This window comes from Pleurodeles waltl, chromosome 3_1, assembly GCF_031143425.1.
Source record: "Pleurodeles waltl isolate 20211129_DDA chromosome 3_1, aPleWal1.hap1.20221129, whole genome shotgun sequence".
Classification (NCBI taxonomy): Eukaryota; Metazoa; Chordata; class Amphibia; order Caudata; family Salamandridae; genus Pleurodeles; species Pleurodeles waltl.
Genome location: NC_090440.1, coordinates 373,733,468 through 373,755,019, shown reverse-complemented (window position 1 = coordinate 373,755,019; position 21,552 = coordinate 373,733,468). Strand labels below are relative to the sequence as shown.

The 21,552-nt window shown below is 38.9% G+C and overlaps 1 protein-coding gene across 1 annotated transcript in view; it reads left to right on the top strand.

The window, feature by feature from the left end:
* Nucleotides 1-21,552, top strand: part of FSD2 (fibronectin type III and SPRY domain containing 2) — a 382,625-nt gene that overhangs the window by 281,544 nt on the left and 79,529 nt on the right. The window contains exon 10 of the mRNA XM_069222558.1: nt 17,739-17,872. Within this exon, the coding sequence (XP_069078659.1) occupies nt 17,739-17,872 (134 nt within the window). The remainder of the gene's footprint in view (nt 1-17,738; nt 17,873-21,552) is intronic.

Genomic DNA, 21,552 nt, shown 5'->3' with positions numbered 1-21,552 from the left:
ATTTCTCCACTCCATTCCTCCTTCACTGAGAGTTATTTTATCACAGGATGTTGCATCAGTAAAATATTTCAAGAAGTGTACAGGAGCTCAAAATGTGTACATGTCATTTGTAATTCAGCTGAGGTTTGTCAAATCATTCTAGGCCAGTCAGTTAGACTGCAGATTATCGATATCAGGAATTGATGTCTATCGTAACCAAACTGCACTGCAGGTTAATATCAAGAAGGGATCCAATATCAGGACTGGAAGTCAAGACAAGACGACTAGCCCACAGCACCATAAAGACATGCACTCTGAATCTAAGACCTGCTTGCCAATCAACATCAGGCTTAACAGTGGCAAAAGACAAGTGATGTCCAATCCAAACAGAAGATGTTTTGAAAGGTCTCAAACAAGGATCATATTGGACATTGGAATTACATTGCACACCCATCTAGCCAACATTTCCTGTGAATGCATCTAAATGGTTCTCCTAACATTGAACTGTACATTAAGCAGCTGAGACATTGCAGATATAAGGGGCTTTGCAGATGACAGCTATTGCAATCAGTTTAGAAATAAGGATGTTATATGTATCCAAAAGATGTGGTAAACTGAAGCACTGTGCTGTCACCTCGTTTTCAATGTTTCGTTATAAAATCAAGAAAGGGGGCTTTACAACTGTCTTAAGACTAAGTTAAAATGACAAGTTAAAATTCTGGAGGGAGTGAACATTGTATATGCCAAAATCACAAATTGATCATTGCAAATAAGTACATTCCCCCTACTAGACATAACAATGTTATACTTCATGACACTCTGTAAACTGCAAAATAGCGAGAGGTTTCAACACCAATTTACTTCAAATGTGCATGACTCAAGAGAGCTTTCTCTTTTGACTGACCAAGAGCCTTTACGTTTCTCTTTACTGCTTAGTCAAGCTGCTGATTCTAGAAGTCATTCTATTTTTAACTGAATTTGACTATATGCAGTGAGATCCACCTGCAAAGTACATGATCAAGGGGTCTAAATTGTTGTTTTTATTTCTTTTATAGCTTATGTATTTGTTACTTATGTATTAATCATTGTTCTATAATAACAGAAGATACAAGTGAACATTCAGTAACTTCTTCTCAATTTGAAATGCCTTTAGGTGAACTATCGCTTTCACTCATGTATACTATGAACATATTAGAAATGCCCGTTTCTTGTCAAAACAGATTCTTCCCTCTTTACCCAGCTTCTTAGAGGATCTAAAGGGTAGATCTGCATGTACCGACACTGCATAATATAAGCAGAAATATCAAATGATATAAAATGCAGTTTCCTATGATAAGAGACGCCTATAATCTGTCAATAAAAAGCGACTTCAGAAGTTGAGGAAAAAGTGGCCAAAACTAGTAAAGAAAATCACAAAGTACCTTTTTCCTACGTCTCAAGAAAATGAAACGTATTCGTTCTGGAGCTGATGAGTACATACGGTCAAATCTTGTAGTGATTTCTTGGAAAGTAGCAAGTCTTTTTTTAGGTACTAAAAAGGGATCAACTCTCATGCTAACTTTGTTTACTTGCTCATATGGAATCAGCTGGCAAGCTCTTTTAAAAAAATTGTGTTGCTGTACGAGGAACACAGAAAATGAGAAAAAATCATTACAGTTGATCAATCCGGATCTTGGCTCAGATGCTGCATGCTAACCAGTGTTACTGGTTTGCAAACTCTTTATGCTAAATCTTCATGAAGTACAAACCAAGCATTCTATACTTGTTTTTTCTTAGATTTTCGCACAACTAGTTTTTTTCACTGCGTTTTATTACGGAAAAACATTAAATCAAGGTGAGTGTGTCTGCCTCTACTTTCATTACTGATAAAAATGTGTTTCGATATATGGATACAAGTATCCATTGACCCCTCAGATAACTTTTCTAGCTAACTAAATACATATAATACATACATATATATAAAGGCTAGTGTATTTGAATGCTAGTGCCCGCTGCTCTTTTCATTATACATAGCAGATCTATGAAAAGACTTAGAAGGCCCAAGAATCTATTCATCTAAAGTTGGTGAAAAGTGTTTTGATGTCATAAATGTAGGCTGATGATTTCATGTTAATGGACAGAACTGCTGTTGCAAAAAAAGTTTGCTAAACTAGTAGTATAGTTACAGCCCTACTGGGTATTATTTAATCCCTATAAGAAAAAAATCGTAGCGTTTACCAAGAAACAAATTCAATACCAAACTTACGTGGAGATTAGACACAGATCTACTGGCTATCGAATCTAAAAGTCGGTATTTGGAAGTAGCTCTTTTCTCTCATCTTTTATGAAATCCTCATGAGGCTGAGCTAAAACTAGCAGTCAAATCATATCTCTTTGGATTATATACATTCTTTTTAAATAGGCAGCACAGCAATATTCACGCCCTCCAAGTAGCCTATGAAGCTAAAATACTATCTTAAATAAATGTATGTCAGCGGGTATCCCGTTATGTTTTCTCCTGCAATTGTGAACGGGGGAGATAGACGTTTGGAAACATTTACGGTCTGTTTGATCGAGTTTATAGTTCTTTAAAAAACTTTTATTTAGTCAATTTCCAAAGACTACAGTGTACATACATTCACTATAAAATGTCCTAAATGCCATTATCTGTACATGTAGAAAAACAAATGCTTTCGTTTTATCTCCCTTGTCACTAACCATCACCCCCATATTGGCATTACAAGAAAGCAGCTCAGTGCACGGGTTGTTTATCCTGCAGAATATATATCATGAAATATCTAGTGATACTTTAGTTTACCATTGCTCGCTGAGCCCTCAGTGATCAAGCCTGTACTCTGCGTAACCAATTATCCACCACAACAATCACTAACCGTGCAGTCAGTTCAGCTTGCAACCACACCAGGAGTTAGCAAGTAAGAATGCAGGTGGTCCTGTGGAATTGTACAATAGTGGAACTCCAAGGGCCATATTATACATTGTGCTTTGAAAAAGCCTCTCCGTATTTCACTTGATTTCGCTGCCACCAGGTTAGCACAAGTTTGCGGCTGCCCTTAGGAAAGTGCATTCTCTGGAACGAGGCACATTTTCCCTGTTTGTACATGGTGCACCTATTTAAATGACCCTTAGTGTAATAAGGGCCCAGCTGCGAAAACATGGCTGAACGGACTGATATACTGAAACAAACAGTTGAAACCATATTATATATATGGCAGACTTTCCCTGTTTGCGCCACGGCGCATCTTTAGAAAGGTGTTAGCGCATCAGAGACTTAATAAGTAAACTTACAAGGAGACGCGTTTAGGTCGACAAACCTTTTGACCACATTTGGGGACTTCTCAGCACAAAATATCATCTTGATGTCACCAATCAATGAATCAATAAACAATCAATAATAACAATTGTTAATCAATAAACAATTAATAACACTTAATCATTGAACTTACCATAACTCCTCAGTTCACGAATAACCACCCCAGTTTAGTCAAAAATTAAGATATTTATTTCCCTATTGGTTACAATCTAACATCATGTCTGTTAATCTTATTAACAATAAACCACTCCAAACAATCCTAATTAGTAATCAAACACGACTTTGATCAATGCATCAGTTATATTCATTCAGTATTTAGGCACATCATTAATATGAAGCAACTTAGCAGAGTCTCATTAGTACATTGATTTAACAAAGCAAGAACTCAGTCATTTGTCTATTTGCATAGGATACTTGTGAATTCCTTAACTAACCACGAATTAGCATTAGCATGTTGGGCCTCATGCAAAACATTTTAGTAAACACAAATTTGGAAAACATCTAAACTAAGGCTTCTATCAAAATAGCAGTTGGTACCTAGAAAGTAAAGGCAAACAGACAATCACAAATTTTGCATAGGATAGTTACCAATCCAACAGATCAGCAAACAGCATCAGTCTTCGTCCTCAGGACATCAGTCGATTCACCATCAGCAGAGATAGAACGGGGTAAAATCTCAAGTTAGCATAGTTCAGAAAACAAATTACTTCCCTCAGATAGAGGAGAAGTTAATATCAGACAAGAATGGGGTAGAGGATGGTTTGAAGTGGCAGGACAATTTAACTCTAAAGTATGGGTTTGAAGTGTCTGGAAAAATGGCAAATGACATAAGTCTTATGGCAAAGGAAAAGGCAAATGTCCCCATCAAAGTGGAAAAGGAAAAGTGGTATATGTTTCCCTTGGGTTACACCGTTAAATCAAAACCGTCTAATTGTTGCCTAATTCCTCATTGGATAAAGTTTGGCATATCTACTAGAATTTTCCCCCATTTACAGTTCCCATGTCGCGGATTGGTCCATGTTATTGACGTCTTCAACGGTTGGAATGTCTTGTAGAAAATGTTACACTTTTACGCGCCAGTCAGTGTCTTCATTGTCTTCTCCTAGTATGGTTAACCTTGCACCTGTTGCGAATTACACTGTTGCATCCAGCAAGAATGCCACCTTGAGCAAGCCGGTTCTCATGAGAAAGAATTTACTACAGCTACACGCATACAGCTTCGTGTCCTTCAGGAAAACAGGGCATTTACATGTTAGAAAAATACAATTCAATATGAGGCCAGGCAGCTAGGCGAAATATAATACTGAATCGTAATGCTATGGGACAGCACGTGTAAAAAGAGAAGCACCCCCAGAAGGAGAATAGGAGCATCATTAACAAACAAAGGCTGCTGCCGTAACAAACGTCTTCTTAACTAGATTCCCTGAGACCTGCTTTGAGGGACATATGCAGAAGCTGATGGAGAGGAACTTCATTCATATAAAGTTAGTACTACAAGTAGCTCCAAACATTGGTCAAAAAGTGTGTCTGAAGAGATAGGTGGTAGGTGTGAGGGTTCCGTATTTCACCAGATAAAATGCAGTCTTGCAAATGAAGTGTGGCTGCTTCAGAAATCCACAACGGAGGACACTTGCAGATGATTCCACCCCCAAGCATTCCAAAGTCACGCAGGAACACAAAGAAAGACTGACGGTCAACAGAGCCTAGTGCCAACAACATACAGAAACATGACTGTGTGGGAAAATGTGGAGGCATCTGGACTCAAGTGAATACAAACTGGAGAACTCCTGATAGCAGACACAGAGAAACGATTTGCCCAACTGCACACGTCACTAAAGTTGTACTCATGTCCGTGGTAGGTGGAGGATGGCGCAATATGTTTGCCAGTTCCAAACTTTAATACCCATTATGGCACTCTGCACACTATGGTCAAAGAGCATGTCCACCCATGATGACTTCAGAATACACTGCTGTGTTACCACCACCCACCATGGCCTTCCATTGCTGAAATGGCGAAGTGCAGGAACATGGTGCTCCGCCTTGATGACCCAAATGTGCATGTATTCCCATGACCATCATGCTGTCCTACTTCTAGTATGGCAAGTCTTGTGGCTGGTGGCATAGTGGACTCCACTGCAGAAACCTGTGTTTTTCACTAAGCATTGTATCCTTCTGAGGTCGACAAAATGAGTACAATTGGGTTGGATGACAATAAACATCTGCTATTCAGCGCAAAGATATGCCAAGCGGTGGACATAGGCTTTGCAATTACACATCATGTTGTTATAGGTCTTACATACCTGGTATCAGATACTTATAAGGCACTAGAACCTATGCGTGTCTCATTGTACGACCTATGTGTGAGCTGGTGTTCCATTTGTTTTTGACTACCCACAATAGTTTCTCAAACATGCTAATTTGACATGTGATAAATGTTGCATATGCAACAATGTTTTCAGAGGATTGTACAATACTGTGGACGAGAGACAGGTGTTTCACCTGGTAGGACACTGACTGAGGGAGCAGAGAAGCTCAGTGTGTAATGAGGATGTATGAGCAAAGAGGGTTCTCATGGAGTAGTTTGAGACCATCACAAGACACACCCCTTTGTCAGGACATGAAGACTAGTTAGGCAACTGGCACACTACTAACTCTACAGGACATGGTGTTCATGTGCATCAGTGGGAAGTATAATATGAAAGAGTGCAGAAATCTTTCCCACGCAGGTTGAAAGCATAATTACAACTTTAATCAGGCTTGGAGGAGATGCGGTAAGCTATGACAGTACTGTCTGCTGGAATGCCACAAGTGACACATGCAAGCGTAGCCCTCTATTCTCGTCAGCAAGCATTTCCTCTGTACACTGATAGTGAAAGGAGAAGGATTCACCTGTCTTTGTGTGCCCCTTCACAGTCCTCTTTCAGTCTCGTAGCATGGCTTTTCTGTCAAGTATTTCTAGCATTGTGCTTGTTCACCCTGAACATAGCTTTGTCTTTATCTCCTTCCCAACTCTACTGTGCAGTCATGTTTGTTTCTAGCACTATTTCTGATGGTGTGAGCAGTCATGTGTCATCTGGACATCCCCATGGCATGTATTCATATTTGTTCTGGGTGTAGTGGATAGTGATGTGCCTGTGTTGTGTTGCCTGCCTTACTACCCCATGTAATTCTTGTTGTAACAATGCCCCCTAAAGGGCTTGCCCTTGATCTTCCAGGTTGGAAGTCACTTTTTCATGGCCATGATATGGAGCATGAAGAGCACCTACTGGATGCTACCTGATTTCAGATGATGCACTTGCCCACTGCAGATCAGTTGAAGCATTGCTGGAGTATACTAATGGCTTTCCCAGTGGACATTGTGTGTGGTTTTTCTGTGGTTATATTTTCTCTCTGTTTGGGATCTAGTATGACACCATTCACCTTCAGTGAGTTCACTCTGTCACTTGCAGGGCAAAGAGGGCAAACATGAGTGGTTGGCAATGTTTGTGCATGCTTGGTGTTCCATGTTACATAAATAGAGTGTGACTCATCTGTAGCTGTATCTTTATTTTTGTGGCCTACTGGCACCCAGGATGGCAGTGTCCACTTACAAACCAGGGAAACATATGGAGCATGCAGGGAAAATTCAGTGGAAGTGATATACGAACTGGATGTCCAGACTGGAATATCCTCTGTGTAAAATACATATGGCCATCTATGAGGCTTCTTGATAGTGGGGGTGAGAAGTGAATGGCTTGCACAATCTCATATGTATAGGAAGGATATGTCACAACTTGCTAAATGGGGTTTGAGTAAATTTGTGATCTGACAGAGTTTAAAAAGGACAGAATAAATGGCCAGTATTTGGCATCTAATGCTGGAGCAGCTGATAAAGATTTGGATCTTGTCTTATCAGTCAAATGTGGTGGAAAACTATAACCAATGACTGGGAGGTGCTAGGGTGTTGTTACTCCCTAACAAGAAGGCCAAGATGAGGCATTGACTTGTCATACTGTAGGTAGTGCTGGTCAAATGAAGTATAGCAATACATTGGTTGAGCCCAGTCTCAAGTAACATACTTAGGTCAGAGACGTGACAGAATAGACCACTGCATAAAGAGATGCCAAATTTAAAGAACATTTGGCTGAATGAATAGCTAGGCTTTAAGAACTCTCTAATACCCAGATGCTGGACTACCATGAATTAGTGAGTGCTGATTTATGGCAAGAAACATTGGTAGAGATATGAATTCTAGTTATGTAGTTTTAACCGAAAGGAAAAGATAGAAGAAACTAACTTGTGTGTAGAATGCATAGGAGCCCAGGCACTTCCACTACTGTGTTGATGATGGAAATAATACTCACAACACTTGTTGACCATTATGGTGGTTTCCATAGAAACACCATCCAGCCGTGGTTTAGTGTATGGTATGGGATCACGTTATAGAGGCACCACTGTTTTTTTTACCTCTGTTCGGTTTAAATGTATGGTCAATGAGTATACTGTCCACGCTGCACTTGTTATATTTCATGGATGACATGATATGTTATGATGAAGAAATTAAAATTGAATACATATATTTTAAAACAAGGTTTTGACATTTGTAGCCATTTGAAGAGTAAAGTTAAAGCCGGTGCTGACCACAACTGCTTCGGAGAATTGACCGCCAGCCTAAATGTGATATACTCAACGAATATGAGTCGGAGTAACACCTTTCTTATCATTGCTTTTCGTGTTTTTGAATTTTGATAGTAATCCAAAGTTTGATTCTCCTTTTTGTTGTAAAATATGGCCATTGGAGTTTGGTGTTCTGTATTAAAAAGATTACTTTGTATTGTCATGTTTCTATTAAAATATTGTTTGCTAGAATAAGAAGAAAGAGGAAACCCAAAAATGCTGACAACGAGTTCCTTCATGGCTACATACATGCACAACCTCTTTAAAGGCTATTTGCGGGTGAAGTCCAAACAGCTTAGAACAGGATTTGCTTGGGGATGTGCCACCTTTGCTTTCTTCATCCGGGATTTATCGGAGTCAGGACCACAAACCTCAGGCTCCTCCACCCGGCAACGACGATGCCATTTAAGGCTTCTTTGATACCCGCAGGGAGCGCCACATTTGCTGTCTTGAACCAAACTTCAGTGGTGCCAGGACCACAAGCCCCAGGCTCCTCATCCTAGCATTGACAATGCGATTTAAAGCACCTTTAATACCCCTTGCATGGGGCGAGGACCGGGCCAAGAACAGGCCTGTCTGCGCCCATCTGCAGCTGGACAAGGCTCAGCTCGGCCAGGTTTCTTGACACTTGGTATCCGGTATTAACACAGCGAGTAAGTGGCATCATTTAGTATTTATACTGGGAAATCTAGCCTAAAAGGATGAGGAAGCAGAAAAGGATGTCGAGTGCCATAGGCAACACTAGTGTAATAAACCAACTCCAATTCTATAACCAACTATCTCTCCGATGCCATGGGATTAATTGACAGTGAAATCTCAAGTGTTGAGGAAAAGATTGCGGCAACCCAATGTGCATTCTGGCTAAGCTTCCACAAGGATTCCAGACTTAAGTAAGTCACCAGTAAATACATGTGCTAAATTTAGTAACAATCATTGCGTTAAAAGTACTTAATTGGAGATTACTGTATCTTCCCCTCTACCAATAGCTTCTTCTCCCTTGGCACAAAAAAAGGGACAAATTAAGGCACACCGACCAGACTAAATCGCAAGGAAAATGTTTGTAAAAAGATCGATCGATTGTGAATTTTGAAGAAACTGTTATGAAATCTAGGGCAGATGTTGATCTGTTTTTAAAAAGCTTGAATACCAAATTATGTTTGTTAGAGACCTAAATTAAGACTGAATTAGAGAATGTTAAGAGAAAGTTGGGATCTCTTGAATGTGTGTGAAATAATGTGGAGGAGGTTTTAATGAACTTAAATTTTCGCCTTAGTGACCGAACGAATGAGACACCATTAGTAGCACAGTGTATAACAACACCTATTGTTGAACCTTTGGCACGTACAGGAACCAGAGAAGAACCCCAAACTAGTGAAGATTTTTTATGAGGCCCTGAAAGGGCTTGTCTACCTACCAGAGCAAGGAAGGGCAGCAGAACACAAATGTGAACTCAATTTCTTCTTGGGCACACACCAGTAGGAAGGCCACTCCATCGCCGGGATACCTCACATCAGGGTTACAAGCTCTGTACCTAACATGTTTTGTACTTACCCCGAGAAGCAACCGCGTATGTAGTTATTTTAAGGCCTGTACCCACACTTAATTTTACTGTATATGAGCGATGGGAAATGCTGACAAATAAGGTAGTCCACTGGCTAACATGTAGGATCTCTAATAGGTAATAATGGTGAGAAGAGTGAAATGGGTCGGGAGGACAGGGACAATATACGAAGGCGATTGCATTGCAGTAAATTATTGCTCACCCGCCCTTGCTTAGTTGGTATTAATATCACTGTGCACAATAAAAACTGGATAGAACACTATGAGGGGAAAAATTGTAGCTGTTCCTTTGGGCTATTTGTATAGACCTGAACAATTTGTAGATGCTAAATTATATCAACATAATAATGCAATGATAAGTTTTAGGAATACAGGAAAAATCGCCTTATGAAACTGATTTGAATGAAATAGTTTGACTTGGTGAGGCCAATCAGCGGGGGATTATTACACCCATTACTTGTGATAATGGAATCATAATAGAAAAACATGCAGAATCTTGTGTAAGGCCTCTTGTTCAGGAACACCTAACGTCTTGAATAAATCTGGTTTGCCACTTACCTCTTGGAATATTGCGGTTTTATCAAATAAGTTATCTTCCCCTTAATGGATCACACGCACAGCTACATCGCATATCACTTGGATACAAGAAACTTGATCCAGAGATGCAATTCAGTTTGAAGGTATTTTATCAGTTTGTACACCCTCATATTCAGGATTGGCAAAAGGTGGGTGTGTCACTCTGATTTTAACTGCATTGGCATTCATAGTAAAGAAGATATATGTAGTATCTCCATTCTATCAATTTGTGTTATTAGCTGATAAGGATAATCCCGATTTATTGATTATAGATTTTTACAATAATACGTTTGACACCAGATGTGTAGAGGTTAGGAATAACATAGAGAGGGATCTGGATCATTTTGTGATTGTGGTTGTCTCAGACTACTATTTAATTTGGGGGGAAATTTTAATATTAATAGATGTACTTTATCGCCTAGTGAAGCATGTGGCTTTGAAGATGCATATGGAGAAAGACAGACACATTTTATCACAACCAGAATAGGGCTGTTTTGAATGAACTGCTGTTCAAATATAACTTGAATTTGTTAGAAACTGAACATACTTCAGATTCACCTGTAGTGCCTACATTCATTGGGAGGGAAGTATGAGTACAATTGACTATTTTTTTATATCTATGAATGCTTTGAGGATTTTTCAAAATTTCTCTGTAACATCGTATAGCATCAGTAACCATAATTCACTTAGCCTAACTCAGAATCTTAGTAGCAGAGAACTCATAGATTGCTCTAAGTTAAAAAAAAATTGAAGTACAATGAACAAATGGGGTAAGGAAGGGCAAGTCTAATAGTAATAAAGAGGGTTTCCTAACATGCACAGATCATTTGCCTGAATTCTGTGACATTAAGGCAGCTCTTGAGGAGATAATTAATTCAATTAATCGTCAACTACAAGGAATGTTAAGGGTGGTAGGAGCTCTAAAAACAGTCTTAACACAAAAGGTTGGTTTGACTATAACTGTCAGTATTGTGTAGACAGTTAACCCCTTCGCTGCTAAGCTTTTTCCCCCTCCTGTGCGAAGCCTTTTTTTTGGCTATATGGGGTAGTTCATACTTAGGCCCCTATAACTTCATGTCCACATAAGCTAACCATGCCAAATTTGCCTCCCTGTTTTCCAACATACTGGGGATTCTAAAGGTACCCAGGGTTTGTGGATTCCCCTGGTGGGGACTGAGAAATGAGCCAAAGCACAGCTAAAATGTGTTATTTGGAAAAAGTGCTGCAGAAGAAAGCATCTGTTTTTCCCCCTGCAAATGGCACCATTGAAGGGTTTGCCGGGCTAAAGTCACCGTCTTTTCAGCTTTCAGGAACAGGCAGAGTAGAATCAGAAAAACAAATTTTTCAACACAGTTTTGGCATTTTACTGGGACATACCCCATTTGTGCTATTTTTTGTGCTCTTAACGTCCTTCCAGTTAGTGGCAGAAATTGATGTGAAACCAATGGTGGATCCTAGAAACCTATACATTTCTGAAAAGTAGATAGAATTCTACATTCAGCAAAGGATCATTTGTTTAGACCCTTCAAGGTTTCACTATAGAAAGTAACAGTTTAAATATAAGAATATTTAAAATGAGTTAAAAAAACAGCCATTTCTTTCTACATTTTCATCTGCAACTTTTTCCAAATATAGCAGATTTTCAAAAGCAATATACCCTTACATCCTCTGGACCTTTCTGATTGCAGAGATATATAGGGCTGTTAGGTTCACCAAGAACCCAAGGTACCAGAGCCAGTAAATGAGCTGCACCTTGCAGTGTTTTTTCATTGTTTACCCGGTATACAGCAATTCATTCGGCAAAATATAAAGAGTGAAAAGTGGGTATCAAAGAAACCTATGTATTCCTGAAATGGGCACAAGATATGGAGCTTAGAACCAGTTGGTATTTCCAAGTCTCCTGATAAAAATGGCACCTCACATGTGTTGGTAGGCCTACTGCCCGTTATAGGAAATGTCCCAAAACACAATGTGGAAAACTTCAAATTTTTCCAGTGAAAACAGATGATTGCCTAGCTGTGGATTTTGGGCTCTACCTCAGCCGGCACTTAGAGATACCTAGCAAACCTGTACATTTTTTGAAAACTAGACACCTAAGGGGAATCTAGGATGGGGTGACTTGTGGGGCTCTCACCAGGTTCTGACACCCAGAATCCTTTGAAAACCCCAAATGTTGTCTACAAAAACACATTTTCCTCACATTTCAGTGATACAAAGTTTTGGAATCTCAGGGGAGCCTCAAACCTCCTTCTATCCAGTATTCCCTCAAGTCTCCCAATAAAAATGGTACCTCACATGTGTGGGTGTCTCAAAACGCAGAGTGGACACATCACATTTTGCACATTCTGCAAAACAGATGCGTTTTTGCAAAGTGCTTAGTTGTGGATTTTGGGCTCTAACTCTGCAGGCACCTAAGAAAACATAGCAAACCTATACATTTTTTAAAACTAGACACCCAGGGAAATCCAGGAAGGGGTGACTTGTGTCTCTCTGACCACATTTTTCTACCCAGAATCCTTTGCAAACCTCAAGATTTGTTTAAAAAAGCACAGTTTCCTCTCATTTCAGTGATGCAAAGTTCTGGAATCTGAGGGGAGCCACAAACCTCCTTCTACCCAACATTTCTCCAAGTATCCTAATAAAAATGCTACCTCACTTGTGTAGGTGGGCCAAGTGCCTGCGACAGGGAAGAGCCCAAAACACAACATGGACACATCAAAATTATCTATTACAAAACTACCTTTCTTTGCAATGCGACACCTGCATTTTTGGTCCCGGGCTCGGCGGCCATCAAGGGAAACCTACCAAACCCAGACATTTCTGAAAGCTAGAAACCCGGGGAATCCATGGAGGTGTGGCTTGCGTGGATCCCCCAATGTTTTCTCACCCATAATCGCCTGCCAACCTCAAATTTAGCTAAAATCACATTTTTTTCACATTTCTGTGTGGAATCAGCGCTCTGGCCCAAATTCCCTACCACCCAGTGTTCCCCTCGGCCTCCCGATAAAAATGATCTCACTAGTGTGGGTGCCCAAAGCAGAGTCAGCCAAAAAGTATTTTAAAAAACTGAGCTTATCAACACGCTTTGGTGCCCTCTCAATCTCCACATGTTTTTGGCCATTCTATGTCGCAGGCACTTGGCCCACCCACACAAGTGAGCTATCATTTTTATCAAGAGACCAAGGGGAATGCTGGGTGCTCAAAGAGACATCAGAGGAAAGGAAAAGCCTTTCCCTGATGCCTCTTTGTTCTAATTAACACCCTCTGAGGAGAAACTTATCTTTTTCCTTGGATGCAAATGGCTTCCAATGCAACCGCTAATGATGTCGCCCTGCGATGTGCATTGACGCTGCCACAGGGGTCTAGGGGTGGCACCGGAAGAGCCTCCGCTGCTATCCCTGCCTGGGGGGGTGTAAGAGAGCGTGCCACTGGGGGAGCGCCATCGTTTACCCAGTGGTTGGATGCTAGGGGGCCGTCCAAAGCACATGCCAACTCCGGTGCTGGATGCCCCCGGCCATTCTATCACTGAAGGGGTTAAATTAATTACTTCACTCAAATCCAATGGGCAAAGAAGCAGTTTCAGCAACTTGTGTTCAAAGCTGAGACTAACAATGGTTCCCTATTTTGGAAGACAATTAATATTCCCTCTTTTAAGGACAGTTTGACTCCATAATTGGAATTGTTTGTCTTCCTAAAGGTTGGGTTGAGCATTTTACACTGATTTTAATTCACCTAATAGCTTGACACCCTAGGTACTCCTAATTTATTTGCTGCCTGTGTGGAAAATAGTATTGTTACCTTGAAAGACGTATCCTTGGCTATTAAGAAAAGATTAATAGGGAAGGCCGCAGGACCAGATGGAGTAACAGTGGACATGTATGAATGCATAACTGACCAGTGGGCTCCCATTTTGACATTAGTTATGAATGCGACAGGGACAGGGCACATCCCTTCCACTTAGCCGGAGTCCATAATTGTACCAGTATTTAGGAGGGTAATGGGGTGAACCTCAGTGCCACCGATTGATATCCCTCTTGGACTTATCTGCAAAAATGATGGGAAAAGTTACCCTGGAAAAATTAGAATAATGGGCTAAAGAGAATTCCGTACTCAGTGAATCGCAGTCTGGGTTCAGAAGAGGTATCCATACTGTAGAACATTGCTTGAATCTAAAGCTCATTATAGGTAAATATAGTAGGACCAAGGCGCGTCACAAATCTTTGTTTTATGGATCTGACCAGTTCCTTTGACTTTGTTAATCATGGAAAACTATGGCAAACCAAGCTCTCGATGGGTGTTTCTGAAGACATAGTTATGTCTTTTGCCCAAATGTACAGCAATCTCACTGCCAAGGTATGATAAGGGACAAATGGAGAATGCAGCTGCCCATTTAGGGTAACAAGGGAGGTAAGACAGGGTTGTGTTCTCGCTCCATTTCTGTTTTCCTCCTTATATCAATGGAACTGACAGAGAGTTGCAGGTGCTACACAAAGGCTCCTCTAGAATAGGTACTCGGTCTGTTCTAGTTTTATTGTATTCAGACAATGTGGTCCTGCTTTCTAGGACTGCAGATGAGCTGCTACAACCTATTAATTGTTTTACTTCACATAGAAAGGAAAGAGATCTGAAGGTGCTAATGTATTTTTCTCATCCTTCGCAGGATTTGAAAATGCTTTCCCAAGATCGATGAGTTCTTTTGACCCAGTGAAGAGTGTGGTAACCATACACAATAAAGTCAAACTCAAATAATACGTTTAAACACCATGACCCATTTGGCTATGGAAGAACACTCCAATCAATAAAACCTTTCAGAGCTTTATTTTATAACCACAAAGCCAAAGTCACGTAAATACTATGCAAAATCAAATTGTAAAGGTAAATAAACACATGAGGCTGACCAAATCTACGACACAAGTTTAATCTACTCAACATCAACACCACTAGACATTCAAGAAGAAGAATGAATATTAATAAAGCAATCACTTGTGAGACAGAAACATGCTTCAAATCAGACTGTGAATACATTAGTCAAATCAGATTACAAAGATTTAGAAATCAGGATTTGGATATAGGTTCTTCCTACTGTCAACCAAATCAGGACAAGCATGTGTGGGTACAAGCTAACACATGCAGGCAAAAGTAAAAAAGAAAGACAAAAATATTTGGAAAATCATCTAAAACTAACTGAGAAAAAAATAGACAGGTGTTAGCATGCTAATCTCTAGTCAGAAAAGCAGGTCAGGGGAAAATAGCATTGTATTAGAATATACCTCTCTTAGGTTCAGCATTCGGTTCAGTATCATCAGCAAATCATGTAGATCATTAGCAAAGACTGTTAGAATGCACCATCAGGGTAAAGTGCAGAACACAGGCAGCGCGTGCAAATGAGGAAAAACATCCAAAGGAGAACTTAACAGATCAAGATTCTAAAGAGGACTGCCTCAAACTTCAAAAGTTCATCATGAGTTAGAAATACTCAAAAGAGTTCCATTGGTCAGTTCGATGAGTACACAATATGCAAAAGGGGCAATATCCAATCAATCTAATTAGCACAAATCGAGTTTGTAACACCAATGAAAACTCTAAGGCTTGGTGAGAAGTAATCTTTCCTTTCCGTGTGACTCCAATAGTTTAACAAATTATATATCACTTGTTGCAATTGGCATTCTTTCCCATGGTACAAGATAATTTCCACAGTTCACATGAGAAAAGGGTCTGTTAAAAAATGGCACTGCTTTACTTTCAGTCCTCAAGTCTCCATGTAGCAATATCAAGGACATTCATACTCATAATACAATAGGGCTCTTTACTATTCATGTGAGACAACCTAATGGAAAAATTAATGTTAGAGGAAAATAAATGATTCAACACTTTCATAGGGCTGTAAATATGAAGACTTCAGGCCTAGTTATGCTAACACAAGAAATATAATGCATTAATATCACCATTAATAAAACACACACAATATGCTAACTTATGAATTCAGCATTAGTAATATAGCATACGAATATGTAAAAACATTTCATTAATAATTGCAATTTTGTTAAAGCATCACATTAAGTATGACAGAGATGTGCATTTAGTTTTCTGCACATGTAACTTTATACTAATAAATCACGTTAAACACCATTCATCAATTAATTTATACTATTAATACTCATTCTAATTATTAAAATATATTCCAACATTGTTTTAATCTTGTTATCACATTGTCAGTTCTGGTAGGCACAACATCCACCATAATGGAAAACGTGAACACTTTCAGAATACGTCAGTGCAGCTTTTTCTCTATGTTAGGCTTTTAAACATGAATATAAATATCACCAAGTGCTGACATCTGGTGCACTAAAAACATTACTAAAATTACACTCCAACAAAGGTTAATTTAAGAAAGACCTTTGCAATGATTTGTGTTAGGGGAGTATCCAAGACTCATCTCGATCATATCATAGGAGAGTTTAATCATTTTCCTATTTGGGGTTATGGTTTGTTTCCTCTCATACTTGGGAAAAACAGAAGGGATTATGATGTGGAAAAATTATGTGTTCAATTGAGGGTGTGTTTAGGTTTGTGTCAATACTTGGCAATAAACCAATTGCAGAAATGCTTACTTTTAATAGAAGAAACTGCTTATTGGAGAGTGTGTATGGGGTGACCTTTGTGGTTTGGGCAATACTGATATCTTACAAACCCAAAAGAATCAGTCTATGTGGCATTTGCTCGCAGTCCCACAATTAACAACTACATACACTGTACATAGAAAAATGTACATTACCATATTTTATACTTTAAGCCTATTCTTTCATGGGATGCTATCCAGAGCAAGGCAGAGACCTCATTTACTAAAGTCATTATCGCAGACTATTAGCCCTTTTGATAACCTTTTAAAAATCCCATGGTTACAACACATTAGAGAGATCCTGAGTATGCTTAACGGGTATGTTTTATTTGAAAAAACAGAATCAATACCCCATTTTTATAAAAAAAAGATTTAAAATGGTTATTTGCTAGTACCAGAGACAATTTGAGAAGTTCGAAAGAATCAGTGAATATTTCAGTCGGAGATTATTTACCTGTTTCTCAGCCAAGCAGTGTACAAAACTATATTTTAACCATTATAAATGCACACCATAATTTTCTTTGACTTGTCTAGGTATTGTGCATAACATGGTTGCCTTTTCTATAAGAGATCAGTGGTGTAAAGAAAGGCTGAACTGTCCATGTGATAGGTAAACTAAAACAAACAACTTTGCACTTTACTCTTTTTGTACATTTGTTGTGATCATAAGGAAGCATTTTTGAGCCATTATTTAACAGGAACCTTGTTGATTTTATAATGGCCCTTTTATGTCTGTGCAAATTGGAAGATTTGCCAGTATGGTCAGTAGTGCTGCCTTTTGTTATTAGAAGAAAGAAAGCAACTCACCCATTTAGAGAGTCTGGATTAAGAATCTGTGTTTCAATATTTTGATAGGTATTATATAGTATGCTGCCAGTTTTTTAATTGTGTTATATATTGATGTACTTTTATGGGTTATCTTGATGGCAAACTGAATAAAGTATTTGATTTTGAACATTCTATATGATCTGATCAATTTCTAATAATCGCCACCCTGCCTTATCACTATCTTTTGTCGTAACACTGTTTCTGCTCTAGATCGATTGTTGGAATTCCTACCTGTGAATCTTTAATCCAGCTGCAGCCAAGGGAAACCTATGATATCTATGTACGAGCATCTAATGTGGGTGGATCTAGTCAAAGAAGTTTGCCAGTCACTATACACACCACAGGTATGGTAATATGGCTGTCATTTTTCACTGCTGAAATATAGACAATTTCAAATTCAAGAAAAAGTATCACAATAACTATTGACAGGGAGTTTGTTACATGGAACCTCACAGACGACCGTAGTTGGCAAGAATTATAATGTTGATTGCCCTCTGTCACAAAACCTTGGATTTTGGTGTTCATTACCTCATTTGACAAAATCTGTGGGTTGACAATTTACACTGAGATAACTCTTGCTATCTCCTTGTAAGAGGGCCTGGTAGGAGCAGTTTTCTGCAAGGACCCTTCCTTGAGTTAGTCAATTTAGTCAATTTGCACTGTGATCATCCCTGTAATACTCTTAGGAGGGCCTGGCAGGTGTAGTTGTCTACCAAGTGCCTATAGTAAAAGGAAAAGCACAAACAGACACTACATACATACATTTACCTACATAAAAGTTCTTTGGGTCAGCTCTCTTCAAGTGTCAATCACATTCTGCTGCTTCTCATGATAACATACTGTATGGCATTGGTGTAGATCATTTCTGCCAGTGGCTCTATTGATTTGCAAGTTACAGAATTTTGCCTGATTAAATGTTCAAATCTGCCACAAAATGTGTGCCTCTGTGTCCACCCTAGGGGCCAGGTCTTTTGTTTTCCATTTTTCTTTTTATAGGTCTTATTTCATGCCTTTCATTTTTCTCCTTTTCTTTCTTTGTTTTTGAGTATCCTGCAGCTCTCTCCTACGGGGCACTAGCATTTTCATCTGAAGTGTGCTGTATCCCGTGCAACCACATCTTCTAAAAATGGTGACCATCTCGGAATGACATTGTCCATAATATAGCATTGTTTTACCATTCCGAGATGGTTGCCATGTTTTGAAGCATTGTGTTGGCCACCTTGAATCAGTACAGCAGTGATGAACTATACACTTTAGCATTTAAAGATGGCTGTCAGAGCAATGTTTACTGAGTGGCCATCTTGGAATAGTACTACACATAAGGGTTGATTACAAGTTTTGTGGATGGAAAACTCCGTCCACCAAACCCCCGACAGGGTGGCCGCCACCTAGGCGGTGACCCCCCGCCGGAGCTATTATGGGTTTCCTGCTAGGTCGGCGGGCGGAATCCTAAGTTTTTGTCCCCTTGCCTAGCAGGAAACAGGCTACAGCATTGTCTCTGGCTTGTAATCGAGCCAGCCGCAGTGCTGTCGCCTGCAGGGTGCACCAGCAGCCTCGCAATGTTCAATGTCTTAAATATTTTTTGTAACATAAGCATATGCCTGCCGAGTTTTTCTCTGCTTTTAAAATTGCAATTTATCTTGTGTATGCTTTTTCAGTTTGTATGTCTGTTTTATTCTGGATGGGTTATTGGCTAAATGCATGAGAAAGTTTGTTGGTTGAATGAATACATAGATGAGTGGAAGGATAGGTGAAAGAGTGAAGAGCCTTCCTAATGCTTGTTTTCAAACTGTTACCATGTTGGTGGCCAGCAATACTTTGCAACTAAAATCCAAAACACTGAGAGTGCACTTTCAAGCAATTCAGAGACTGTTCTTATCACTTGCTCCATTTCTGTTTCTTGCATCTGAATTATTAATTCTAATCATTCTTATAAGACACTTATAGCACCACCTCAAAATTTACAAACTTATAGAATGTCCAGGAGTTGCCTTCTAGGATCATTACAGTGCTCCTTAAGCCTTCCTTTTAACAGGGATTATTGACAGATCCTTTTAAAAACCAAAAATGTAAAAAGCATCAATAATTCACAAACTCCAGCGAGTTAATAACTTGAGACCATATGTATGCATATAGGCATTTCGTTTCCTAGCTTGTCAAGACCACGTCAAGTTCATAAAAAATTATTTAAAAAATTGCTAATGTAATACTGTATACTGTTCCATTTCAAAATATAACAACTTGCAACTTGCAAAGTCAGGTTTTCCAAACATTAAGACTGTATGATCAATGTCCTATGCAGTACTGAATACACAGGAGTTTACATGAGATACTTTTTTTTTAACCCTTTGGCCTTTGAAAGGGCAAGATCCTTCTACGAAGATATGTATTGTTTCATGTATACTTAGTAGTTTTAATTTTTACTATTTGGGTTGGTGCATATGCTCTACTGTTCTAACTAAACTGAAAATGTTGCATATTAATTATTGCATTTTCAATTTTCTTTTTAAGATTCCCGTACACTCGTTGGCAGATACTAAACACATGTACAGAAACAATGCCCAAGGTCTGCACAGAGTGAGGAATACATTGTACACTATGGCTTCCCTCTAGTTGTAGAGGTTTGTTTACTCCAATCTTAATTAAAAGTACAGTCAGTTAATGCAAAACTAGGAAGACCAGAAGTTGTCATCACTATTAGCAACTGTCCTGTTCTTTTCCGCAGTAGAAAATCCCATCTTGAACATCTCTGGCGCTTAAGGCAGTGGATTGGCTTGATACTCTAAATTTTCTGCTTCCTATTATCTGACAGACATTATGATCCTACTGATGTATGCTCGTCAAATTCTAGTATTAGCAAGCTTTTGGACACTGATGTCACAGGATATAATGATTTTTGTTACATAACTCTTCCAAAACTTTCCATGAAACTTTCATGACTATGGTATTGAAAAACTTTGTTTCCGCACAACACTTCATTTTTGGATTTTCAAAGTCATCCAGGTTCTTGTAATATCTACCGACACTAAAAACAATTTAAATAATCATCCATGTTTCCCATTAAGTATTGGAACTTACTTTTGCATGTTTTAATCTGATGCACATGGTCTTTTACATTGGAGATAATTGTTTGGGACATATCCAGAAATTAATTGTTCAGATTCATTCTGCACTAGTTTTGCTTCTGTAATAAATATAAAGGAAGTGGATGGAAAAGGTTTTGCTCAAGTTCATGGTACATGTGAATTGGTACCCAGAGCCTACATGAAACAAAGGAGTTCTATACTATGCTTGAGGAAATGGATTAAATGAATTTTGGCTCTAGCGTAGTGCCATCGTACAAACACAAAACAAATCAGAAACAGACCCCCAAAGGGTTTATCCTACTTTTAGAGTACATTTCCGAAATATCTGATTCAGTTTAATTCACCTAGCAAGTAGTGACAAGTACCCAGGAATACTTCATGAATTATCATTCATGACAATTCAGAGGCATGTTCATATGCGTAAAACTATGTAGTGTTAATTTAGACATGATAAAATGTCTCAAATGAGTGCAATTGCACTTTTTTTTTTTTAAACATATCCTCCAAGCTGAAAATAATTTTCCCTTGGAAAAACTCCTTCTCCTGGACACCCACCAATGTCAGGGTTGATCTCTTCCTAATCCTGCCATTCGAATGTCTCTTTATAAATGCAAAACCATGTGTATTTTTGGTATAACAAATGTTTCTTCACAATCATAAAACAATTTAATTTGCTCATGTAAGTTCTACTTGTGTGCATAAAATGCCTCTTGAATCGAGGGCTCAGTGTTACTTATTATAAAAACGATAAGAATAGTGTATTTTATAATGTTGTTTTTTGTTGGGGTGGCTTTTAGTCCACCACAAGTAATAATGTCACTACCCTTGTTAGGTCTAGTAAAGATTTCAGTAACTTCAACTTGAGTTCAACCCCTTGTAGCTATTGCACAGAGTAGACGGGCATAACTTAAGAAAATGTGTGAAGCATTTAGAAGCAC